Genomic DNA, 16,490 nt, shown 5'->3' with positions numbered 1-16,490 from the left:
CAAACCAGTTCAAAGATGTTTAGGGTTTTTAAACCGACAAAATAGTGAAGATGCCATTCAGCATGTGTGGCAGCGCCATGATAAAGTGAATGTATCAAATGGTAATGGTTACTCTATTCATGTGCTATGGTATTTACATGGAACTACCAGATTTTTATTGCACATGAAATAAAAACGTTAATTTTGTGAAGATGTTTTTCCTTGTGTGCTAGCAACACGTGCTTGATTTGCAGATAGCAGATATTGTGCTTTTGTACAATGCATGAAAAAAATGACTTCAGAGGTCACATCCTGGAATTATACCTAAACTGCACGACCATATAAATAAATAAGTGTACACACCGTTTAAAGATATTTTAAAAGCTCCATTTCATTTTATGAGAGCCAGAAACAACAGCATTCACAATGATTGACACCACTATAAACCCTGTGGTGTTTTACAACTGCCACATTCTTGTATGGATTCAAGAAAAGATGCATTTGAGTCAAATAAATACATATTTTGGCGATTCTTAAAAGTAGCTAAAACGTGCTGATCGTTGGTCAAATTTCACTGATTGGAGGTAGTTTGGGGCCTCAAGTGGCAAAACTCCCAGACCAGAAAAGAATTCTGGATTGAAGTGAGTCAAGTTTAGGCAGCTGTATCAAATCCAGAAATGCTTTATTAAAACTTTATAAACAGCTGCTGAAAGCATGGAAACCGACCACTTGGACAGCGAGCAAACTTTTTAAAGAAAGTGTACAATATTGACTGGTCTCTTTGGAAATTATATAGATCATTCTCATGTTAAACACATACCATGATGAATGAGATGATTCCAGCTGGGTTTGGTCTTTCAAACTACAGGAACTAATTATTGTTGCAATTGTATGTGGTACCCCCAATGATGATTCATCTCTCCATTAACACAGACGAAGATGTTTCCACCTCTCCTCCCTTCTTTTCTATTTTCAGTAAGTCTGCTGTCTTTTTCAAAGTCATGATTGATGCCTCTGACCTCATGACCCAGAGTATGCATGACTGATCTGTATGCCAGCCAACCACAAGGCCTGATGGCACTGATTTACCCTTTAAATCCCTCCCTTTGGTCTGCAGGGATTATTCCCATGGCAACGCTGGTGGTTTGTAAGGTAGTGTTCTCAGAGGCGGTGTGATAGACCTTCACCAAGCCCTGGGAGTCCATGCCAGACGTCTTTTAAGGTTTGCAGAGTTTACGCAGGAGGAAAAAAGGAGACAGCCGGAGGACAGAGAGAATAGAATGAGAATAAAAACTGAAGAATTAGAGAAAGAATTCCCTGACTCTTTCCTAGTTATCAGACAGAACGGTGTGGGAAATCTCAGGGTGATATGGCTGCTGACATAAGATAACTGCAGCCAACAAAGCATGCCAAACAAGCTTTACACCCCCATCCACCCTGCACTCTGTAAGTCAGTAAACAGCCGAGGGAGGTACAGTATATAAAATAGGCATTCCTCTTCACTGTATAACAGCCTATATAACTGGAAGCAGCTCACTTTTCTCTCAACTCATCTCTTTTTCTTCCTCTCCTCCCCATCCTCCCCTTTCTTTCCTGTCCCAAATCTTTTCCCTATGGTCATAGCCTTGCAGAGACGTCTGCACTTTGTGAGTTATAACCAGCAGGTGTGATGTGGTTGCTGGTAATCTCCTTTGAATTTGTGTGTTTCTGTTTCCTTCTGTGTGTGTGTTAAAAATTCAGTGCCACTAACTCAACAGGGTCTTTGTGGCTAACGGTTCCTTGACAGCACTTAAGTACAGTCACTATTCACAGTAATGCAGATATTTCAGCCTGCACGCACTCACGCTCAGTGACTGTGCTGGAGTATTAAGTACATGACACCTGTAACTGATGTTGCTTGCAAGGTTTTTGGTCTCATGTGGTATGGTTATAAAAGTGCAGAAAACAGCCTATGCTCTAGAGAAGATGTATAGACCAAAAGAAAACAAAGTCACTAAATATGAAGAACTGTCGTACAACATGTTAGAAGCAAAATGGGTGAATTCATTAAACTGTATATTATTTTTTTATAAAAAGGAAATGAAGCCTGTGTTAGAACCATTAGGGTTTTTTGCATTGTGACATTATTCTCATGGCGATGCATTTTGCACATTTTAACCCAAAATCATTACTCATCATCACGGTAATGATGAATGCAAATGTGAAATCTCAATGAAATGTGATGTAAATCCAGTCCTGACAAAATAAGTACATTTATCCCCTAACCCTACCCCTAAACCTAACCCTCACAGAAATCTTTCTGCATGTTTACATTTTCAAAAAACATAATTTAGTATGATTTATAAGCTGTTTTCCTCATGGGGACCTACAAACACACACACACACACACACACACACACACACACACACACACACACACACACAGATGTGTTCACAGCAGACAGCTGACTTCTCCCATCACTGATAGTTGGTGTTAACAGCACTAGTTGACACATACAGTGTGTAAAGATCTTGGGATCACGCAGTGGCATTAGGTAGGCCAGAACATACATCCTGCCAGCTGTGTCAGATGCTTCCTTTCTCTTAATAGATTACTGTCATTAGATCTAAAAAAAAGATTATTGGGGGTCAAAAGTTTGGAATAATGTACAGATTCTGCTTTTATGGAAAGAAATTGGTACTTTTATTCACCATAGTGGCGTTCAACTGATCACAATGTATGTCAGGACATTAATAACATGAATAATATTAATATAATAACATAAAACAATTTTTCAGAACTTCTTAAACTACTTCAAAGATTACTCATCAAAAATCCTCCATGTTCAACAATGACAGCTTTGCAGATTCTCGGCATTCTAGCTGTCAGTTTGTCCAGATACTCAGGTGACATTTCACCCCACACTTCCTGTAGCACTTGCCATAGATGTGTCGGTCTTGTCGGGCACTTCTCACGCACCTTACAGTCAAGCTGATCCTACAAAAGCTCAATGGGGTTAAGATCCATAACACTCCAATTATCTATTGTCCAATGTCTGTGTTTCTTTGCCCACTCTTTTTGTTTTCTTTTTCAAAAGAGTCTTCTCTTTACTGTTGTACATGAAACTGGTGTTGAGCGGGTAGAATTCAATGAAGCTGTCAGCTGGAGGACATGTGAGGCATCTATTTCTCAAACTAGAGACTCTGATGTACTTATCCTCTTGTTTAGTTGTACATCGGGCCTCTCTCTCTCTCTCTCTCTCTCTCTCTCTCTCTATATATATATATATATATTATTTCTTTATTTCATATTTATCATTTAATATTTTAAACTGCATGGACTGGCACCTGCTGCCTCCAGCCACCGAGTCCTTGATTGCAGATGTTGCTTTTGCACCACAGGGGCGATTCACGGGTGACCTGTCCCATGAGTACGAGCACACATAGACATGCACTCAAGGAGAGGGGGATGAAGCCATTGAGGAAGAGGTCACGGTGAAAGGAAGGGCGGTGGGTTACACGGCACAGATGGGGCTATAATAAGCATGCTTTATCTCTGGAAAGAGGAAAAAAGACAAAACTTACAGTAAGGGTTCCTCCCATCCACTTTTATTTATTTGGTATTTATACATAGACTTTTGTGAAATGAAGTCTTTTAAAGTGTTTAGTGGCTTTTAGTCAATGTCTGTAAACTGTAAAATCATCTATATGCAAGTGTATTCCTAAAAGTTGATCAAATTGACTTTCAGCAGATATATGTACAAATATAAAAAAAATTCTCTTCCAGGAAAACAGACCAAAAATGTTGATGGCTCATGCTGCATTCACTCATTTTGCCCAATCAAATGCTCTCTAGAATATGAATGTCCCTCCCCTTAAGCTGCTTCTAACTAGCAATAGCAAGTTGCAAATCATGTTGTTCATGGTTGTGACATACTGTAAACTAAAGGCACCAGTCCTTCGATATGTCCCATCTGAGACTGACTTTAATATTTAGTTCTCAAAGAGTTTTTTTCCAGATATTGTGGAAAAGTGCTTTAACAGAAGAAAAAATACCCACACAAAATGAGTGATGAATGTGGTGTTTATGTTGACGTGGTAATGTTTTGATTAAAAGGAACTGTTATTATTTATTTGATTTTTATTTATTCCTGGTGAGCATTGAAGTAAATATTATAATTGGCAGGTGGCTTGTTGAATTAACTTGCTTTTCTCCTTCCGTAGGTAAAAGTAAACGAGGAGAGTCGGTTGGTCACGAGTGTGTTTCATATTGATATAGACGTATCTGTGGTGCCACGTGGTGCATTTGTCAAGAGCCCCAGAGGCAAAGTGCTTACAAACCGAAGCTTTGGAGGTACTATATGCTTACAGCCAAGATCTTTCAAGAAGTTAATTTGTGAGTTTGTGTGTGCACAATATGTATATTTGTTAGTTTGTAAGTGTATATACTTTCCATTAGAACTGAGAAGAAGCTGTGTGTATAACACTAAATTCTGTATGTTTCTATTCTGCTGATCATATGTCATCATTTCAGATGTGTGTGTGTAAAGATTATGGTCTTCATTACAGCAAGTCCCATCTTAATTCTCCAAAGACTTTAGCTTTGTTTGGAATAGCAAACTATTAAACTACTCATACTTTTTCTGCTGTATATGCTGTATTATGTGTACTTTGAAATATGCACATTTTCTGTAATGTATGCATGGAATACGAAATTAGAATTAAGATATTTTTGCACAAAACTGTTTTTTTGCTGTTTGAATGATTTATCATTGCACAATACATACAGTTACACATATACGAAGACATATATTCATGTTTTACAGGTCTACATCCCTCTGAGGCTGCAAAACGGTGCAACTACCCACACTTTCAGTTAACTTGAGCCATCCATCTTGGAAATGGCTAAAATGAACCTTGCTCTTGATTTCCTAGATCCTTTGAGTGAGGACATTCCCAAAGGTAGCAATTCTAATCTTTCATTACCATTTTGCGTGAAAAAATCCAAATTCCCCAGTCTTCTAGATGACCCTACTTCGAAAGCAGCCACCCTCCCCATCTCTGAGCACCACTCCTGAAATGGGGGGCAACTTCCATCCCCTTAAAACAACTTGTCTGGGGTTATGACACTGGTCACTGGACACTCTTTATAGAAGTTAAAGCTCTGCCGCCAGACTCTGAATTAGCAGTGAGTAATACACTGATGCCTCATGACCTTTTCCAAAATCAGTAATCACCTCTCCCAGAGTATCTGCCACTTTAGGGGGGTGTATGCTACTCCCAAAAATAGTACAGTGCAGGTGATGCAGTTGAGATCTGGGAATTCCAAAATGTTGAACCAAATTTTAAAAGGATCTCAACACTCCACTCTTACAGTATATACTATAAGAGTGGAGTGCCAAGATATTTTTTTGCTCAGCCGTCAGTTTAGGAAGTTCTAATGGTTCCACAAAGTTTCGTATCCTCATAAGTAAACGAACATGTGTAACTATAGAGATCAAAATATAATTCTTTAAAGGCATTATTAACATCAATGGCTGAGGTAAATTTTTCACCACCAGCACTGAGGGAATGGTCGAAAAAAAAAAAAAAAACTTTCTCTGTTTTCTATATCTAGCCAGATGTTTTCCTGCCTTGTCCCCTGACTCAAAGTATGACTGTCTTGCCTTGAATAGCCAAAACTCCACCTTCCACAACAAAATAGTATTGTATCTATATTTCAATCAGGTCAATTCTCTGAGGCCATCAGATGACATTTGGCACTTCAACTCTGTCTCTGCACTTTTAATATTCCCTTCTAACTCACGAGTTCTTGTGCTTTGGATTTTTTGGTGAATGAGGCATACTGTATGATCCGGCCCCTAAGAACCGCCTTAAGTGCATCCCATGCCATGCCCACAGAGGATACTGAGGATCAGTTGGTCTCCATATAAACATTGATTTCAGCCTTTAACATTCATTGGAATTCTGGATTTTGCATTTAACATTAAAGTGCCAACTATAAGATTTCCTTTTCTCCATATGGGGCAACACCTCTAAACTCACCAGGGCATGATCTGAGACTAAAAGGTTTCCAATTAAGCAATTAACAACAGATCAAATGAGGGACTTAGATAAAAAAAAAATCTATTCTAGAATTAATCTTATGGACTAATACAAATTATATATAGTCCCTACCAGATGGGTTAAAAAGTCTCCAAATATCTGTAAGACCAAGATTTTTACACATCCTGTGAAGCGTCAATGCTGCTCTAGGGTTTTTTTGGGGGTCAGTTTGGCTTCATTACGATCAAGGACTGAATCCATCAAAAGATTAAAGTCTCCTCCCAATATTATATCATGAGGGGTGCCAGCGGCTTGCAACATCCCATCAAGATCTATAAAAAAGCCCTGATCATCAATGTTAGTTGTGTAAATATTAGCCAAAATAAGACTTTGCCCCTGAATTTTTGTTAAAACAATAATGACTTTTTCTAATTTACCTTTAATCTGTTGAGACATTTGAATTGTAGATGCTTACTTATCAGTGTAATGACTCCCCTGCTCTTACATGAGCCAGCACTAAAGAAAACATGTCCACCCCATATCTTCCCAAATTTTTTAGCTTCCTGCAGAGAAAGATGCATTTCTTGAAGAAACACTATATCATATTTCTTACGCTTAAGAAGATAAATAAACTTCCTTCTTTTTATGGGGCGCACCAACTCATTCACATTCCATGTGGAGAGATATACACTCACCTAAAGGATTATTAGGAACACCTGTTCAATTTCTCATTAATGCAATTATCTAATCAACCAATCACATGGCAGTTGCTTCAATGCATTTAGGGGTGTGGTCCTGGTCAAGACAATCTCCTGAACTCCAAACTGAATGTCAGAATGGGAAAGAAAGGTGATTTAAGCAATTTTGAGCGTGGCATGGTTGTTGGTGCCAGACGGGCCGGTCTGAGTATTTCACAGTCTGCTCAGTTACTGGGATTTTCATGCACAACCATTTCTAGGGTTTACAAAGAATGGTGTGAAAAGGAAAAACATCCAGTATGCTGCAGTCCTGTGGGCTGAAAATGCCTTGTTGATGCTAGAGGTCAGAGGAGAATGGGCCGACTGATTCAAGCTGATAGAAGAGCAACTTTGCCTGAAATAACCACTCGTTACAACCGAGGTATGCAGCAAAGCATTTGTGAAGCCACAACACGCACAACCTTGAGGCGGATGGGCTACAACAGCAGAAGACCCCACCGGTACCACTCATCTCCACTACAAATAGGAAAAAGAGGCTACAATTTGCAAGAGCTCACCAAAATTGGACAGTTGAAGACTGGAAAAATGTTGCCTGCTCTGATGAGTCTCGATTTCTGTTGAGACATTCAGATGGTAGAGTCAGAATTTGGCGTAAACAGAATGAGAACATGGATCCATCATGCCTTACCATCATTACCACTGTGCAGGCTGGTGGTGGTGGTGTAATGGTGTGGGGGATGTTTTCTTGGCACACTTTAGGCCCCTTAGTGCCAATTGGGCATCGTTTAAATGCAACGGCCTACCTGCGCATTGTTTCTGACCATGTCCATCCCTTTATGGCCACCATGTACCCATCCTCTGATGGCTACTTCCAGCAGGATAATGCACCATGTCACAAAGCTCGAATCATTTCAAATTGGTTTCTTGAACATGACAATGAGTTCACTGTACTAAAATGGCCCCCACAGTCACCAGATCTCAACCCAATAGAGCATCTTTGGGATGTGGTGGAACGGGAGCTTCGTGCCCTGGATGTGCATCCCACAAATCTCCATCAACTGCAAGATGCTATCCTATCAATATGGGTCAACATTTCTAAAGAATGCTTTCAGCACCTTGTTGAATCAATGCCATGTAGAATTAAAGGCAGTTCTGAAGGCGAAAGGGGGTCAAACACAGTATTAGTATGGTGTTCCTAATAATCCTTTAGGTGAGTGTAATCTGCTCATATTAACATTTGACATTTTGACATATGAGAAAAAAAAAATTGTGTGTCAAAAACAAAATTATAAAGACCACATTCCAACATTAGTGCAACAATCAAACCCCAAACTTCCCCCTGAACCAAAAACACAGAAAAAAGAAAAACATACACATTAACCCCGCGCATGACAGCGCCAACTGGCGTCCAACCCTCTAAACTCAAATAGTCCATGTATGCCTACGAGAGCCCCCATGAAAACTTTGCCGTCGGATTGCTCAAGTCCGGTGTTTCTATAAAAATTTTGTGAGACAGAATTATACAACAGATGATAATCTCTAAAACAAACCCAAGCCATAAGCACAAAGAACAAGCAGATTCACCCACAAAAACTGTCCCGATGGAGTGTTACTCTACAAAACAAACTCCAGCCTCTAGGCGGAACCAGCACCAAAAAAAAAAAGAAAGGCGCACAGTTTCCTCGGAGAGTCAAGTGAATGTTCAGTGAGTCAATCCACTTGGCTGCAACGTGAGTACCACAAAATAACTTACTCCATTGACTTTATGAAGGACATCGCTTGCTGGGGACATGTAAATATTTTACGGCCATTCTTAGTATCTATTCGCAATTTTGCCGGGAACATCATTGCAAAAGCGACCTTCCGTTGATGTAAGTGTTTCTTACATTCACTGAATCAATTTGCAAAGTCTGGGAAAAAGAAAATGCTGTGGTTCTTCCAAGAAAGCCTTCCTTTATTTCTCACCTGTGTAACATGAGATCTTTATCCGATGATTGGGGCCTGTCTCCCTCAGCGGATCGCCGAGCCGGAACCCTGTGAGCTTGCTTGATTTCCAGCTTATCGCCTGTTATGTCGAGCAGTCTCAGAAAGAGCCCGTCCAGGAATTTCACCATATCTTGACGTTATTCCACAGGCTACGGTTCTCCAAGTCCTCCAACTTCTCCCAGACATGCTCCAAATCCACCTTGGTTGCTTGCGGATTAGCAGATAATTCCCTCTCCGATGACTCTAAATAATCAATCCATTAGTGCACTCCATAGCAATGATCGATCAACATATTACAGCAAGATCCTGTCAGCAAAGACCTTCATCAGCATTGCTGACATGTTCAACATTTCTCGCCTCAATTCCCGCACTTCTCAGGATTTTGGATTTTGAATTCTTTGACATATTGTCTTCCCAGAAGAGTTATGTAACAGAGTTTATCGGATCTCACCGGTTTATGACATCACAAGTAAAGTGCGCAGAGCTTGCCATTCACACGTCCGAACCTCGCATTGTGCCATGTGACTCCTTGCATGATGCTTAATTTTTTGTGTGGTTTTATTTCCAGGCACAATATTGTTTCTTGAACTCGCAATTACATCTTCCAACCCTCAAACCCTGTGATGAAATATTTGCACTAAAGCCCAACACCTCTTTTTCATTAGGCATTATTATTGTAATTCAAAGGTGAACAACACCTGTTAACACCACGGCACTACACACACACACACATACACAAAGATGCTGACATGCAAAATGTATTTTATAGCCAGTCCTAATAGTGGTGGGAAATAAGATGAGGGTGTAAGAATCCTAATGACAGATATGATTTGTCAGCTGTCTAGGCTAAACCAAGGGAGACATCTTTGGTGTTGTTCTGCAAACTATGATCCCATTGTTCTATTCCTTACGCTCTTTTTTAAAAATTCTTTCTGAGAAGCATTTGAGTGACTGCCATTTCTACATCAACAATAAATCAGTCTTTCCCTCTCATACATCATGGTTGCTCTCTGACAGGTTTGTCAGTTGGTATCAACTAACAAAAGGTTTTTCAGAAAAACATTATTTTGTGGTAATTCTACAAATTGGTTTGCTCGCAAGGTTCCTGAAAGCTATTCATCTAATACCTTCTAATACCAATTCATATAATAAAGCTTTGCCCATTGCTTGACCAGGCTATAGACCACATATGGATTGTTTAACATGGATTCAGCTGTAGAGTTCCTAGTGGAATATCTTGTTCTGCTGATCCTGAAATGTGTTAACCAGATGGAACCATGGAAGCATCAGTTTGAGCCTTAAAATTGACAGAAAACACAACTTTGGCTCATGAGTTTGGTCATTATCCTTGGATTTAGATGCCTCATACAGCACTCAAAACATGATTAAGACCTCTTGCTGGATGTGAACTTAAACTGTAAAGACAGACAACGAAGGAGAAGTCTGTGATCACCCATCAAAGACTACATAAATTAGAGGACAAAGAATAATGTCCTTAAAAGGAATATCGCTATCAGACACAGGTTCAGATGGGAAATGCCACTTTGTTTCTCAGTAGAGAGTTTGATGACCTGGTCACCCTACTGGAGATATGCCCAGATTTCAAGTGTTGTCAGAAAAATCTCAGCTGTTTCATTAAAGACGGTGAACTGTCCTTTTTTATTTCTCTCTCTAAGGGATGACTGCTCACCAGCCAATATCAAGCTAAGCGGATTTGTTTCATCTTTTGAGACTTAGTACTCTGAAAAAGTAGCTGGCTCAGGCCTCAGAAAGAGGGGATTTACCTGCCCTGTGTAAAACTTTGCTCTTTTTCCCCATGACCAGTCAGGTGAAAATAACACAATATGGTCTCTAGAGGTTCCAGAGGTGAACAGGTTCATCTGGATGCCTCAGGTAGAGGGTAGATTATACTGTGAAAGAGCTCCCTTAATGAGTGCTATTTACCGCCCTTTGCCTTCTCTCAGGTTTCCGTGAATGTGGCCTGGACAGGAAGAAGTGGGGAGATTTCCCAAGAACTTGGAAATGAAGAATGTGTTTTATTACCACATAAATTTGAGCCAAATATCACTGCAACAAATGAGTGGAAGCTATTCAATTTAGTGATGATGGAAGGACCCAAACTGCCAATCTGTCTACAATAGGGTCCGAAGCTAGGAATACTTGTCTCAATACTTTGGTGCATTGGGAGTCAAATTGCCATATATCATCTTTAAGTAATTCCAGTTACTGCATTGCAATGGTTCATTGTTTAGTGGTGTTTCTTCAACTTTTTGCATTTGCATGACTGAGGGGTTGATTTCTTTATGAAAACGAACATATTTCCAATTTAGTTTTAATTATATGAAGGTCACATTAAACTGACTTGGAAACTTTTACCAGGCCTTCATAATTTATGTTTGGAACTTTTCCAATGATTTTTATAAATCGAGTTTTACTGTTTTAACAGAAACAGTCTTTCAAATTAAACTATGAAAATCCATATAATCAAATTATTACACATTTAAAACTATGACAACCTAAACAAAGAGCAAAATAAGCTATTTCAACACACACTCACCTAAAGGATTATTAGGAACACCTGTTCAATTTCTCATTAATGCAATTATCTAATCAACCAATCACATGGCAGTTGCTTCAATGCATTTAGGGATGTGGTCCTGGTCAAGACAATCTCCTGAACTCCAAACTGAATGTCAGAATGGGAAAGAAAGGTGATTTAAGCAATTTTGAGCGTGGCATGGTTGTTGGTGCCAGACGGGCCGGTCTGAGTATTTCACAATCTGCTCAGTTACTGGGATTTTCACGCACAACCATTTCTAGGGTTTACAAAGAATGGTGTGAAAAGGGAAAAACATCCAGTATGCGGCAGTCCTGTGGGTGAAAATGCCTTGTTGATGCTAGAGGTCAGAGGAGAATGGGCCGACTGATTCAAGCTGATAGAAGAGCAACTTTGCCTGAAATAAGCACTCGTTACAACCGAGGTATGCAGCAAAGCATTTGTGAAGCCACAACACGCACAACCTTGAGGCGGATGGGCTACAACAGCAGAAGACCCCACCGGGTACCACTCATCTCCACTACAAATAGGAAAAAGAGGCTACAATCTGCAAGAGCTCACCAAAATTGGACAGTTGAAGACTGGAAAAATGTTGCCTGGTCTGATGAGTCTCGATTTCTGTTGAGACATTCAGATGGTAGAGTCAGAATTTGGAGTAAACAGAATGAGAACATGGATCCATCATGCCTTGTTACCACTGTGCAGGCTGCTGGTGGTGGTGTAATGGTGTGGGGATGTTTTCTTGGCACACTTTAGGCCCCTTAGTGCCAATTGGGCATCGTTTAAATGCCACGGCCTACCTGAGCATTGTTTCTGACCATGTCCATCCCTTTATGGCCACCATGTACCCATCCTCTGATGGCTACTTCCAGCAGGATAATGCACCATGTCACAAAGCTCGAATCATTTCAAATTGGTTTCTTGAACATGACAATGAGTTCACTGTACTAAAATGGCCCCCACAGTCACCAGATCTCAACCCAATAGAGCATCTTTGGGATGTGGTGGAACGGGAGCTTCGTGCCCTGGATGTGCATCCCACAAATCTCCATCAACTGCAAGATGCTATCCTATCAATATGGGCCAACATTTCTAAAGAATGCTTTCAGCACTTTGTTGAATCAATGCCACGTAGAATTAAGGCAGTTCTGAAGGCGAAAGGGGGTCAAACACAGTATTAGTATGGTGTTCCTAATAATCCTTTAGGTGAGTGTATATTGTGTAAAAATGATCCCACGGTTGTGGTGACCTTTTCACCAAACGAAACAATTTGCCTCAATACATTTTTTCCCCCCAAAGTTAGTGTACTTTTTAACCAAGTCAAAAAAGGGAAAGTAGTGTTTTAAGGAAAATCAAGAAAAATATCATTTATTTTATTGAGAATATACATTTTAGAATAATGTATTGGACCTGAATAATGTCTGAAAATGGACATTATTGTTGTTGACATTTAAACTATTAGGTTAAACCAAAGTGTCTCTAGCAAGTCAGTCCACTGTCGGCCATCTTTGGAACGCTCTAGAGAGGCTATTTCCTGTCATGTCAGTGCAGCTCCTATCTTCTTGAATGGGAAAAACAGAAATCTACAAATAGGTTGGTCAAGATTACTTTCAAAGTACATATTTCAAATAAGCAATACAATTTGACAACACTGAAATCAAAAATTGTGCTTCTTTAACTCATATTATGATACAAAACACAATTTTCCCGGCTTGTATAGCTAATGTGCATGTACATTCTCAAGTTGATTGACAGGCGATGTCTGTATCTAAACATGATTAGCTCTTTTACCTGTACTTACTTACCTGACTTACTTTCTACATCCGTTTACCATTGGGCGCTAGAGCTTCTTGGTTTGATGTTCCAATTTCTCCCATTCATTTTAATAAAAGTGGCCCATCTCTGCTAAACAGTCTCTGGTTGAACATCATTTGCAGTTGATGTTCAGAGCTAGGATTCACACACAGACCTCATTGGTATTGAGTTTTGCGGTGCTGGGTGCAAGCCAGTGCAGCAGCTGGATGCGGGGGCCACCCAGACAGAAAGACCACTGAACGGCTCTTCTTTATACACTGCTATGATAAAAGTCATCCTTAACTTAGCCAACGATGTCAACAAATGTTCTTCTCTCCAGATTTTGCTCAGCATGTCACATTATCTGAGTCTGGTTTTTGACAATGTTTCCTTTATGTTATGGCTAATAATTCACAGTCAGTTTATGTAAAGTAATTTCTCATCTCATTTTCTCTTTGATCCAGTAAATGTAGTCTGTTTCTTGTCCCAAATTGTGCTTACAGTGTGTGTTCATCCTGAAGGGTCATGGAGTCTACAGTTTGAGTGGGGAGGCACTGTGTGTGTATTACGCAGCCTACTCTGGTTGGGTCTCACCTTCTACCACATTCCCCAGACCCCACAGCATGGATACATCTACATGGGAGATGGACTTATGAATCTTGACCTGTCCTTCATGTTATAGTTGTGGTGTCTAGATGGTAACCCTCATGCTGTAAAGACATTAACCTGTTAAAAAGAGCAAAAGCTTCATCCTTTCCTGTAAACATAACTTTGTGACCTTACTGTCACTGTGATTTTCTTTCCTGTTATTTTATGTGATAAAATATAAACAAATGTCAAAATGTTTGGAGGGTTGAAAGTTGTATTGATGTTTCATCCTCAATGCAGTCACGAGAGTTTGCCTTGGTTTCTCTCCGGCTCAAACACATGCAAACTCAGAAACAGCTGCTGGTGAGGTAAACACAGCCGTTTTATTTGCACATCTGCCTTTGCGATAATATAATGTCAACATTCCTCCAAATCAGACAGTTCAATGGTTACCACAATCAGAGGGCTGCACACATGGCAAGAGTTACGTGGATCTCTGAATTTACTTCTTGATGTTTCTTTAAAAAGTTGCATGATTTCACCATTTAACCTCTCATAAGAGATGAGCAAGGAAAAGTGCAATCCAGTTTTACATATTCACTCCATGAGTCATAGATCCCATAGTCCCATCCACAAAGCATTTGTCACGGTTTTCATCGGATGAGCAGCTCTGTCCTTCATTGCTTTATGCAGAATGGCTTATCTGACATTGTTTTTTAGGGCAGGATTTCCTACAGGCATTTTATACATGCACCACTTTAGCCCTGTCTTGTAGATGGGCTTCACACAAAGTACTGTGTCAGGTACAAACTACAGACCAGAAGAGACAGTTTAAAAAAGGCCTATCGGATATGTAATCTTAATATCGGCTTTCTGAAATTAAATAGAGTGCTACTTGATGTTCATGGCACCTGAGAAAATATTGTCCCTGTTGAGAGGTGGGTTTGGCTTTGGTTTTGTTACATAGCCTTCTGGTAAATGGGGTCTATGATCTGGTAGGAGACCTGGAAAGAAATGAGAAGGAAGCAATTAAATTATCATAATTAAATCTACTAATGTGTACTTCAAAACAGATAATTAGAAACATAATTTTCATATACAACATAAACAAAATAACAGCAGAGTCTTTACATATACAGTATGACACTAGATATGATGCTCTCAAATGTATACAGATTAAGACAATGGCCAAAATTGTGGTCACTTAAAACACTCATCTATGCAAAAACCTGCATGATGGGCCATCTGCACACAAATTGCAATCTTGTTGTGTTCCTGAGTACAGAGGCCTGTTATGCAGCAGCATCTGAACGAATGAACTAACTGAGCAACAGGATGTCCTGCATTTTTATAAGAAAGAAAGAGATTCATTCATGCATTCAAATATGTTTAAAGAAAACTGGTTTCAGAATGCCTTCACAGAGGTTTACGAAATCATGCAAATTAGCATTTGGGCACATACAGTGTAGTTGTACTTGTTTTGTAGGTTCCATCTGTAGATGGGGCATGGTGTAGTGGGAGGCTGTGGTTGCACAGATGAAGGCTCTATAACACCCTCTATCTGATAAAACAGGGAAACGGAAGCATTACCACATTATTAAACAGTGAAGCTGAATGGGAAATCCAAGGCTGTAAGCACCATAGTTATTGAGGGCGATATTCATATTAATAGGGTTTTTATTGGTTGATTCCAAACTATTTCTCTCCCCCACCCCCTTGCAAACATAATATTGTACGTTCAGTAATACAAAACCTAAATCCAAAGGCTACAACATTACAACTTGCTTTCTGAAATAATCTCTATGACTTTACTACTTACAACTATCGTTTTGCCCTCCATCTTCTCCACCACTGTAACACAGAAACAACATAAACACGAATTCAAACGACATCTCCTAATGCGGATATGCAGAATGCGAGAGTCCAAAACACCAAACATAAACATAGTTACTTTTATTCAATATTTTTATTTGTATTACACTATTGATGGGTTATTATTACTACAGAAAAAAATTATATAATATATCAGCAACTGTTGCGAGATAATGTGTAAGATCATGTTTCTGACGTGAAGACGACATTGCAGTACAGGCGTCCCATCGCAACAAGATTGTCAGGATACGTCCGACTTTTCTAAATTTGGCTAATTCGTATGATATCGTTCAACTGCACTCGTTTGAATTCCTACGACTTTCACTACAGCCAATGACATCGCTGGATATCGTTTCCATCTAATACGTGACAATTACTTGCTTCTGTCACAAACAACAGCTTCCTATCATGTTTACACACTGTACTGGTTAAGTTTAGATAAGGGGTTTGGGTAAGGGGATAATATTAATAAGCATGTCCTTAATTCCTCATGTGTGGAACACGTGATTACTTCCGCATTAGACATCTGGGAATTTGCATGTCGTAAGAGTTTATGCGAACAACATCGTGGGAGACCATACGCAATAGCCAACTCGTAAATTATGTACAACTCCATGAGATCGGGCTATTTCCTGCACGTGACTGTCAGTTGTGGAGGTAAATGTAAAATCGTCATCTGAGGGCTTCAGTCAGTAACGGTTTTATGACTAATTTGGTAGTTTTTAATATATGAAAAGATAAAAGCATGAATAATGGCATTTATTTATGAGTGGTTCCATTTTTAACTTACATTGTGATTTAATTACAGATAAGCGCAGTTCCACAAAAATATACTGATTTTTTTTTGTCAAATGAAATGGACAGCTTACTGCTGAAGATGTGACGTGATGAGGTAATCAGCGACAAATAAGAATGTATTTGTATATTAGAGTTTGTAATGGTTTATTAGACACTCAAAACACAATCTTTACTTTTTCAGTTGCAACTTAATG

At 39.5% G+C, this 16,490-nt stretch overlaps 1 protein-coding gene and 1 pseudogene across 1 annotated transcript; one reads left to right on the top strand and one right to left on the bottom strand.

The window, feature by feature from the left end:
* The first annotated feature begins 2,563 nt into the window (after positions 1–2,563).
* LOC127639081 (radial spoke head protein 9 homolog) lies at positions 2,564–13,720 on the top strand (annotated as a pseudogene).
* Positions 13,721–14,325: 605 nt separating this feature from the next.
* Positions 14,326–15,707, bottom strand: LOC127638830 (39S ribosomal protein S18a, mitochondrial-like). The gene is given in 7 exon segments (XM_052120575.1): positions 14,326–14,420; positions 14,538–14,630; positions 14,856–14,924; positions 14,927–14,966; positions 15,089–15,187; positions 15,446–15,477; positions 15,695–15,707. Coding segments are annotated over 7 exon segments (441 nt in total).
* Positions 15,708–16,490: the final 783 nt, after the last annotated feature.

Source organism: Xyrauchen texanus, chromosome 47 (assembly GCF_025860055.1).
Source record: "Xyrauchen texanus isolate HMW12.3.18 chromosome 47, RBS_HiC_50CHRs, whole genome shotgun sequence".
In the NCBI taxonomy this organism is placed as follows: domain Eukaryota; kingdom Metazoa; phylum Chordata; class Actinopteri; order Cypriniformes; family Catostomidae; genus Xyrauchen; species Xyrauchen texanus.
The sequence above is the reverse complement of the archived record's forward strand: the minus strand, read 5'-3'. Positions and strand labels throughout refer to the sequence as shown.